This window comes from Buteo buteo, chromosome 23 (assembly GCF_964188355.1).
Source record: "Buteo buteo chromosome 23, bButBut1.hap1.1, whole genome shotgun sequence".
Taxonomy (NCBI): domain Eukaryota; kingdom Metazoa; phylum Chordata; class Aves; order Accipitriformes; family Accipitridae; genus Buteo; species Buteo buteo.
In genome coordinates, this window is record NC_134193.1 from 3,466,780 (window position 1) to 3,476,922 (window position 10,143).

At 44.7% G+C, this 10,143-nt stretch overlaps 1 protein-coding gene across 6 annotated transcripts; it reads left to right on the forward strand.

Annotated features, from left to right (window-relative positions):
* The first annotated feature begins 465 nt into the window (after window positions 1–465).
* PPP1R15B (protein phosphatase 1 regulatory subunit 15B) lies at window positions 466–8,181 on the forward strand. Of its 6 annotated transcripts, none has more exons than XR_012654129.1 (4): window positions 466–2,176; window positions 5,187–6,183; window positions 6,579–6,652; window positions 7,460–8,181. XR_012654129.1 is itself a non-coding variant. In XM_075055540.1 (2 exons), the coding sequence occupies exons 1-2, from the start codon at window positions 617–619 to the stop codon at window positions 5,397–5,399; spliced, it is 1,773 nt and encodes a 590-aa protein (XP_074911641.1). In that variant the 5' UTR covers window positions 466–616; the 3' UTR covers window positions 5,400–8,181. The 6 variants fall into 6 exon arrangements, 1 of the variants encoding a protein (XP_074911641.1); XR_012654128.1 differs by having other exon boundaries at window positions 5,187–5,601; XR_012654125.1 differs by having other exon boundaries at window positions 5,187–6,652.
* Window positions 8,182–10,143: the final 1,962 nt, after the last annotated feature.

A 10,143-nucleotide genomic window follows, 5' to 3' on the forward strand; every position in this document is an offset into this window, starting at 1 on the left:
GGGGTGGTGGCGGGCAGCCGGCTGGAGCAGCCCCGCGGCCCCAAAAAGCAGCTGGCTGGTGGGCTCCGGGGCAACGGGCAGCTGCCCCTGGCCGCCTTGTCCCGGCTGATGGCCGCCTTGCCCGGGGCCGGGTCCCCCCCCCGTCGTGTCCCCCCCCGTCGGGTTCCCCTCAGTCGAGTCGGCCAGAGGAGGCGCTGCCGCGCGGCACCCGCCGCCCTCCGGCTGATGCAATCCCCACGCGGAGGGAGGGGCGGGGCCTCCGCCCTTGCGACGGCCCCCGGGGGGGCGGGGCCCTCGCCCCGCCGCGCCGGTATCCAATGAGCGGCGGCGTCGCGCTGTGACGGTCAGGAGGCGGGCGGGCGCCTGCGCCTTTGGCGCGTCCCGCCCCTCCGGGCTCGCGGAGGAGGCGGGAGGGTTGAGGCGCTGCGCTCGCCCCCGCGCCGCCATTTTGTGCCGCCGCCCGCAGCAGGATGGAGTCGAGTACCCGAGGGAAGCCGCCCGCCGCCTGCCGCGCCTGCCTCCCCTGCCTCCCCGCAACCCCTCGACGGAGCGCCGCTCCGCAGGTCCGACCGCACCGCTGGGAACGCTGAAGAGCCTCCTCTGCCCGCCGCCGCTCATGGAGCCGAGCGGACGGGAACGCGCCGGCCCCGGCCTGGGGCGAGCCCGGCTGGGCTTCGCTGCGGCCTGGCCTAAGCTGGCCGGGCCCAGCGCGGCCCCCGCAGGCGCCTCGCCCCAGGCGAGCCCGCCCTTCTCCTGGCTGCGGCTGATGTCGCAGCTCCTCTCCCCGCTGCCCGCTTTGCTGCATCGGCTGCTGCCCGGCCCCGCGCTGAGCAGTGCCCTCTGCCCCGCCGCCGGGCAGGCGCCCGCCAAGGGCCCCCAGCCGCTGCTGTTGCTTTCGGAGCCGGCCGCTTCGCTGGACTGGACTGAAGAGAGGCTGCCGTGGCCGGAGGAGCCCCTGGAGAAGGGGCGAGAGGGTGGTATGGAACCCGCGCTGGGCCTCTGGGGAACCGGGCTGGTGCGGAGCAGCCTGGTGTCCTTCCCCGTACCGCGTGTGGACTTGTACGTGCTGCCCCCGGAGCAGGGCCAGGCTTGGTGCTCGGGGAAGAGCCATCTGCCCCAGCCCCTGCGAGCCGAGGTCCCCGCGGAGGCCTGGCGAGGCTGCCCTGCCCGGGGCGGCTTGCCGGAGGCCGAGTTCCTCCGTAGCAAGCGCTTGGCTTTTCTCCAGCAGTGGCATTTGGCGAGCGGTGGCCTGGCCGTGCCAGACCCGGACCACGGCTATCACAGCCTGGAGGAGGAGCAGCAGCAGTATAAGAGCGTTTGTCAAGAAGAGGTCGGGGGTCGGCGGGAGCAGCAGTGCGATGCCGGGGAGTTGAAGCGGTCCGAGGAGCCGAACGACTTGGGGAGACAACCTGGAGGTGGTCCCTTGGAGCAGGAGGGGATAAGGGGTTCAGCTGAGAAGGGGGCACTTGACGGGGAAGCCTCGACTGAAGAGGACGATGAGGACTCCGAAATAGAGCAAAACCTTCCCGTTTCAGCCAGACCTGCCTGTGCAAATAAATTAATAGACTATATCATAGGGGGAGTTTCCAGTGGGGAGGAGAGTGTGGATGATGAGGAAGACTGGGATGATGATGACGATGGGTTTGATAGCGAAGGGCTCCCCTCGGATTCAGACACCAGTAGCCAGGACGGGGAAAGGCTTCATCTCTGGAATTCCTTCTACAGTTTGGATCCATACAATCCTCAGAACTTCACAGCCACCATCCAGACATCTTCCAGCAATCCTGGAAAGGATATGTCGGATGTGGAAGAGGAGGAAGAGGAAGATTCATCGTGGGCAGAGGACTCCTCAGGCTCTCCTCATCCTAGTTCTGAAGAGGAAGATGAGTGGGACTGTAGCAGTGTGGATGAGGCAGAAAGCTTGAAACTTTGGAACTCGTTCTGTACCTCAGATGATCCATATAATCCTTTAAATTTCAAGGCAGCCTTTCAAACAGCAGAGAAGAAAGGGACCCCTGGTTTAAAAGGAGCAGAGGGGCCAAGTTTGGGCACTTCTGAGCGTAGTCACTTAACTGTCTGTCGGGTGCAGTTGGAAAAACATAACCGTGGGGTCACTGGCTTTGTGCAGCATGGCATTCTTTCTGGTGAGGAATGTAGAAGTACCAAGCGGAAAAAGGTATATCCTTTGTTTATGTTTCTGTTTTGGAGGTGCTAAAAAAGAAAACACAACAAAAAAACCGAACAACAAACCCACATTGCACCAAGCAGTGTGCGAGTGGGTGAGGTCACTTGTGCCAGGATTCCAGCCACAGCGGTAGGCAGATCATGCCTCCATGAGCTTATGGTCTAATTATTTAACTGGAATGAGTGTGCCTCATCCTTTACACGTGATGGTAGATTTTGTAATTCAGTGACACAAGGCAGATAATTTTTTTAAATTTCTTTTCTAGACCTGAAGTTAAATTTTCCTTCTAAGATGTAGTTTTCATTCCGTATTTGTGTCATAATGTAGTTTTTGTCATTGGAGAAACAGATGGGAATTGCGGTGTTAAGTTTTTCCTTTGGAAAGTACCTGTTTCTGTTACGAATAATGTTGATGAAGTATTTTAGGACTTTTGCATATGCCTAGTGTAATTGAGACTTAAAGGATTGTAAACATTTTAGGACTTGTGACAGGTCTGCTTGAGTTACAAATGTCTTTTGGAGTAGGAAGAATTCTGTTGCAGGTTAACACATGCTACAGTAAGCCACTGAAGTTTCACTACAAAGTATAGTAATACTCCCATTTCCGTTTAAGAGACTATTATAATTCAGCAGTCGTTTATAAAAAAGATGTAATCTGGAACTGGGCGTTTGAGCACAAACTGGAAATGTAATGTGTTTGTGAGGAGTTTGTGCATTAAAAAACTTTTAATACATGTGCTAGGATTCAGGTAAATAGTAGCAAACAAATTCGTCCTCTCATAAGTTTTGTGATGCTACAGATGCACAAGATGGCTTTTCAGGCATAATGTCTGAGTCTTGCCTGATACTTCAAACATTTGTATGAGTAATAGCTTGTGATACCAAGTCCCAGGGTAATACACTAGTGTAAAGAGTTGTCAAAATAGAAAACTTCTATAATGTTTGCTTTAGTGTTCTTAAGGTGGAGAGATTTGTTTTCTCCTTTAATTGGGAGCCTGGCTTGGAGGTAACTTCATACCTGTTTTTGCTAGGGCGAGTGGTGTTTACAGACTTAATGGTTCACACAGGACAAACTATTGTATTTTAATCTAAATGGAAAACAATCAAAAGTTAAACAGCTCCTGCAAGAGGTCCTTTGTAACTGACAGCATCTGTCTGAAGTGCTGCCAGGTAGCACTGATGAGCCCTGGTGTAAGTTCCTACTGTTCTGACCTAAATCTTGCACCAGGGATGTAGACTTAACAGCAGTAATTTTTTTGACTAATTTGTTGTTAGACTCTGTAATCTATTGACATGGTGAAAGAACGATGATCTAGATGCAATGTTTCACATGATGTTACAAAATCCAGTAATTGGGCCCAAGGGTGTCTTAGACTGATGTAAAAAGAATGTAAGGTAGCAAGTCGCAAAGGGATAAGCTGATGTAACAGCTCCATGTGCTTGAAAGCAGATGCTTAATTAGGTCTGTCTGCAAAACAGAGCAGAGGTTGCCAAGCAGTGACCAAGGTGTTCCCAGGAAATCCTCCAAGTCATTCGTCCTGCTCAAGGCTATTTTCTATCTGGCATCCTGCAATCAAACCTGGGAGCGTTTTGTTTCACTTAGGAGTTAGCAATGCATTGACACTATGCGAGGACTCGGCTTTCAGAGAGAGCGCAGCAGTAATTTGGGATAGCTGCACTAGAATTAGATGAATTCTGGAGGTTGCTTTTGCATGGTCTCTTGTGGCTCTCTATCCTCAACTGCTGATTATTCCTGTAGGTCACCTCTTCTGTAATTGTTATCTTCATGTTTTCTGTGAAGGTTGGAAGATGGCTCTACCGCAAAAAGCAATCTCGCTCTACACTCCTCATTGTGTTAGCATGAACTGGGTGTGAAACCAGGGTTCTGTGTTAATAACACGTAGGAATGGTGCAGCAAGGTTGTTTGGTTTTTTTTGTACCTCCCCATGTTTTTTTCCTGACCTTCAGAAGTAGCTGTCCTGCAGCAACTTCAGTGGAGTCATCTGTAATGACAGTGTTTGGTTTGTCTTCAAGAATTGGTCCTAGTCTGAGAGTTGATGGATGCTGACAGGTAGCTAGTTTGTCCTTCAGTTTTGTGCCTTTTGTATAGCTAAATGAAAAGCAATACATAATTCAGTAGGAACCTGAAATAGTCTGGCTTTTGCTTATTGCTTGATAACAGAAAGACTTAAATCCTTTAGTATACTTATAGTATAAATACTGTGAAGTTTAGATCCTGAGCCTCTAAGTTACTTTGTTTTCTTAAAATAGCTTAATAGTTCTTAAAAATAGCGAAGAGTGAAAGTTTTCATATGTATTTTAAAGTGCCATGACTTTGACTTCATTTCCTTGCATGAGCTTAGATCACTGGAATTTGATAGCAGCTCTAAATAGATGGGTTTGTTCCAGTCACGTAGCGATGACTGTTGCTTCCTTACATGTAGCATAGTTCCTTTTCCTGAAGTACAAGCTGAGTCACATGATTGCTTACTCTACAGAACAATGATTCTTCTTTTTTTTTTTTTTTTATTATGTAAGCTTCAGTAATCGGAGATGCTGGCCGGTAGCATATTTATTTCTAGCCTTAAGTGAGTGTCCTGGCATGTCCTACTGAGTAACCTGCTTGAACTGTATCTGTGTAAGTTTATAACACAGTACTGGTGTTGGGGAGGGTGTTATTTCGCAGGGAACATTGTTTGATCTGCTGTCAGCCTAAAGAGGCCTCTTGGGCTGCAGTTTAGAAACTCTGTAGTAGTTTGAGCACTACTTTTGGTAGAGGGGGAAGTCAGCAACTGGTCGCTTTTAAAGCTGAGAGGTGAAATATACTCTGGCCCGGGTAGTGCAGAGACCTAGCATGACCTGGTAGTATATCTGAGGCTTTATGCTATTTTAGATGTTTAGTAACTTCTGTTAAAACTAAAAATCATGTGTGCAAATAAATATTAAGCTCCTTTTGCATGAGTGTTTGGCTAATGCTTTACTAAATGACTTGTCTTTTCCAGGTGACCTTCCTTGAAAAAGTTACTGAGTATTACATAAGCAGTGAGGAGGATCGTAAAGGACCCTGGGAAGAGCTTGCACGAGATGGATGCAGGTTTCAGAAACGTATCCAAGAAACAGAAGAAGCCATAGGATACTGCTTCACAACAGAGCATAGACAAAGAGTATTTAATAGACTCCAAGAAACCTACTACAAGAGGGTTGATCCTTTCTAGCACCTTAAAAGATATGGTAGTTGTGTTGACCCTAAGCACTCACGAACATCTTCAAAACAAGAAGTGGCAGCTGCATGTGCTATTTTGAAATGGGGAGAGAAGTGGGATTTAACACTTTTTTCCCAGTTTGGTATTCAGCCAACAAATATACCTGTGTGTCCCATTTTGATATCCAGACGAAATCTTTTGAGTATCATCAAGGGTAAGGATGGTATAATTGCATTCCTTTTAAGTAACACTTGAGAAACAGACTGCTTTAGGTTAAATCCATTCCAAAAATGCCTTGTCTGCCGTATGTGGAGAAGTGGTGACTATTAAGTTGGATTTTTGCACTTTGAAAAAGCAAAACCTATTTTGAAGGAAATATTTATGGGGCTCAGAACCTAGTTATTGCAGTTTTGATTTAAAGTTTCTAGAGGTACTTGCTACTTTCTTGTGGTTCTCCATTTTCTCTAACATGTACAAAAGTCTCAAAATTTTGTTTAGCTAATATCGTTAACTTTACTGTGCGAAGCAGATAGTTTATTCCTTCCTTTTAAGATCACAGTTTTGCATGTAATCTAATGTTTGAGTGTTTATGTAGCGCTTTGATGTCTCAATATTTCAGTCTAGCACACTGGGGGATTCAGGGGAACTCTGGTGCACTATAAGCCCTTTGGTTTGTCTTTATTTAAATAATACCTTTACCCAGTACTGTTCCAAAGGGTATTGGCTGCTTGCGCACCAAACCTTTGCTTTCAGGGTGATGAAAGGCCTCATCCCGATCGATAATTAAAGCTTCAAGGTATGTATCAAGGCTATGGCTGATAGTTTGAATTTAGGTAGCCACGCAAAGGGAACTAACCCCTAGTTCTTTAGTTAATCTTAGAGTAACTTTGCTGTAATTGATTCTGCTTTCTGAAGATGGATTGAAGTGCAGGATTCTTCATATTTCTTGTATCCAATATGCTTGTTCTGGTACTTGTAATGAGAATTATCTTTGACTTATGGAAATCTAAGGCTACAAATTGCTGTGTTCTTTACCAAAAGCCAGTATTAATACCTCTACGCGTCTGCACTTTTGTTCATCTGGTACCAAAATAACATATCACGTTTGGGGTCTGAATGTTGAGGTCCTCAGTAGAAGGAAAACACTCCTTATTTATGTTCCTAACTTAAAATGTTTAATTGTTGTTTCAGTCAAAATAAAAAAGCAGCACCATTTGGATATGTGTTTGGACCTGAAGGATGTTGTGTGGCTGTTATCCAAGCAGGTATGAGGTCAAACGATAGAATAAATACCAAACATCAAAGAATTCTTGCCTGTTTGCATGAAGTTGCGTGAATAAATGATTTGCTACTTTGTTCAGTCAGCTGACTAGAATTGTTTCCCTTTTGTAAGGGAGAAACCTAAAAACACTTCAGAATTGTCACCTCGTTAATGACTTCAGTTTTTACTTTGAAATAAAATTACAGATAATGGAGAAAAGAGCTTCACAGAGCTTTACTGAATTTTCTGCTTGATTGTGCCATCTCAATTCTGTCTCAAATCTCAGAGTTATTGGGTTTATACTTTATTCTTACTGCATGAAGTATGTTCTTTGAATTTAAAAGTTACCTTTCTCTGCTACAAGTTAGAATTGTTACAATTATGAAATTCAGAGGGTTAACTGTGAACTACAGTAGAGTTGTCATGTAAACTTAAAATACAGCTGAAACTCAGGCAGCCTTACAGACTGGCTACTTGAAAGCAATGCAGCAATGTTATTTTTCATCCCCATGGCACAAAAAAGGGGGATTTTCCTTTCCTACAAAAGATAATGTTAGTTGTAAGATTGTAATTCTAATCATGCCTTCAAATCCTGTGAAATAACTTTTAATTTTTAGGAGTTCATTTTCCTGTATCATATATGATAACAGGTGTTCTGCTTCTTTGTTTAGGAAAAAGCACGCAGGGTGATAAATGTAGAATTACAATAGAAAATTTGTTGACTTATGGTCCAAGTGTGACTGATAAGTAAAAATGCTGTTCATTGCTTATGGTAAAATACACTGTAGTCATTTTTCCATTACTCTCCTAGTTTCTTCGATCTTGGAGAACTTGTTGGTGCTTCAGTTACTCTGGACAACTCACTTGGTTTACTGGTGCTTGTAAGAAGCTTTAGAGTGGTGTGAATTAACACCTGCAAATACTGATCCACTGTTTGCAGAGGCTTGGAAAAGACTACAGCTGGAAACGAACAGAATTGACAAATTGGATGTAAACTAGATTAAAAACTGTTACTTCCAAAGTGCTTCTAACATTTGAGAAATTGGTTTTTTCCAACCTGCAGTGTATCAAGCACTCTGTTCTAACACTGCTGATTCTCACTGAAACATACCTGCTTGGGTAAGCTTTTCCCCCTGTCAAGCCTCATGTTTTCAAAGTATCCAGTGTAAGGTGATAGGAAATTAACACTAAATGCATCACCATAAAAGTTATTTTAAAAGCAAGCTCAGCTTGCTTGTCACCATTTTCCCTATAACATCTTAAAATGGTCATACAGGATGTGTACATGTGTAAGTGCTTTGAGTGAGACAGTAAAAATAACACTTGTTGAACTTTAAATCAAAACTGTAATTATCAGATTTTATTTTTATATAATTTAGAGAAAGTTAGAAGACCTTCAACATCGGCTTTATACAGATTTTAATTGATTTGTGTCAAGTTTGTTGGGTTTTTATATCTAAAGTTATATTTCTGTACATAATAAAGCTATTCAGAACTAATCTGTAAATTGTAATAAAGATATTTGCAAGATAATGCCAAATTGTTTTTCTTTGAAAGAACTTATGGGAGATGTCAGCAAGCAAATGCAAAAGCACAGTTCATACATGCATGTTTAGCTTTATGAGAACATTAAATTTTTTTTTATCACTCTTGTTTCAGAGGAGGTTATGGTAATTCAGAAACAGGCGTTCTCCCCTGTGAATTTCCTTCTGAACTGGTAAATGCATGATCATAAGGGCTCCTTGTACTGATGAAGCTTTAAACTAAAATACAAAGTGTGCAAGTGCAATTAGTTCTATTCAAATTAGGTGTTGGCTCGGTGTAAGCAGGGCTGTTAATGTTTTGTTGCCCTAATTGAAGCTGAGTATTGAGATTCGGGTTTAGTTTGCTCACTGGTTAGCATAACTTTAAATATGAATACTGCATGGTTTTGAAGGTATTTCAGGGGTTTTTTTGAAGTATTTTCAGTCTTTGCATTGAAACAAATTTGAGGTGTCACCTTGTGAGTGGAAGTGACTCAAAGGTGCCAAACATCTGATCTTTCTTCAATGAGACGAGAGCCTGAACACTTCCCTGTGTTTTGCCACGTAGTGTTAGCTTATAATGCAGTGAATGATTTGTTCCCTTGTTTATGTTTTAATGAAGTAAAATGTTTGGTAAGGAGCTCAGAATACTGGAGAGGTGTCAATGCCCAGTGACACATAATCCTGCACAGCATTATGCAGCATAATTATTTTTAATGGAGGATTTATTTTGTTGTGTAAAGCTGTGTCTACCATGCCGTGTTTTTTAGGCTAGCGAATACCATAATTTTGGCACAGTCTTCCATGAGCGTGAAGCTAGAATGCCTTGCCAGAGCTGGGTGCTCTCCAGGGCGTTGTGCCCCTCGGCTGGGGCTGGTCGGGACGGCTGCTCTTGGCTGGATGGGAAGGAGGAGGCTGGAAATGCAGCGCTGCTGCGGGTGCGGAGCAGGGCAGCGACAAGATGTGGCCTTTAGATCTCACGAGTTGAGGGGTGAAGGTGCCTGGAGTGGTTTGCATGCACCAGTCAGCTTTTCCAGGGGTTCCCAGGGGCTTACTGGGGAATGAGGCTGGCCTGGATGGGCGTGAGGATTTTGGCCTCAGCCAAAACCCTGCTGACGAACTTTCCCGAGCAGTGATACTGGTGACTCTGCTTCACGTGGGACGTTGTCATGGTGTAGGAATCTCTGGAATGAGTTCAAGGGCCGCGGGTTGGTCACACCTCTTCTAGAGCGACGTCTTGGGGGAAGAGCTTTCAAAGTTATTCATTGTTTAGTTTATGCCTTAAAGAAAAGCTCACTACAGGGATGGTACTATGACTATTGCTCCTGTCTTGCAGCACAAGCCATGTTTCACCCTGTGTTTGCATCTTGTCTGAACGTCTCTAAACCACCACTGTGCAGTATTTGTTTCTGTAAGAGTATCATGGGTAGAAAACTGCTGGACTAGACAAGGAAAAATATTGTTTGAACTTCCTGCAATACTCTCTTGAGAAGAGTGAACAAAGCTGAACATAGTGAACGTAATTATGGTGTTTTAAAAAAAAAAAAACAAAACACTTTAAAAGTCATAATCACCTGTTCTGCTGCTGGCTCTAAAATCTGCCTTAAAAATGAACATTGCAATTTCTCTTTATTCAAGTGAGGTAGCTTAAAGAAATATAGTTAGTGTGCTAAACGAAAGCTGCTGTGTGTCTGGCAGTCCATCCAGATGCCATCTGGAATGTAGAAATCCTGCTGGGATTTCTTTATTCTGTTGGCACTGAGGTCTGCAGTTGGAGTTTAGTTGACAGTTTTTATCTGTGTTAGAGTAGAATTGTTCCTGCTCTGGTAGCTGTATCTTCTCCGCAGGACCTGTTTGTCAGCAAAGCACGTGGGGAGTAAATAAGCTGCTATTTTTCTGCTCGCTACTGACTGTGTCCACTAAAATGCCATTTGCAAATTAATAGTGCTGCAGAGCTGGTTTAGTCCCACAA

Coding starts and splice junctions, on each gene's coding strand:
- PPP1R15B (XM_075055540.1), top strand. CDS start 617: ATGGAGCCGAGCGGACGGGAACGCGCCGGCCCCGGCCTGGGGCGAGCC. Junction 2,177..5,186: donor GAAGTACCAAGCGGAAAAAG/GTATATCCTTTG, acceptor TGTCTTTTCCAG/GTGACCTTCCTTGAAAAAGT.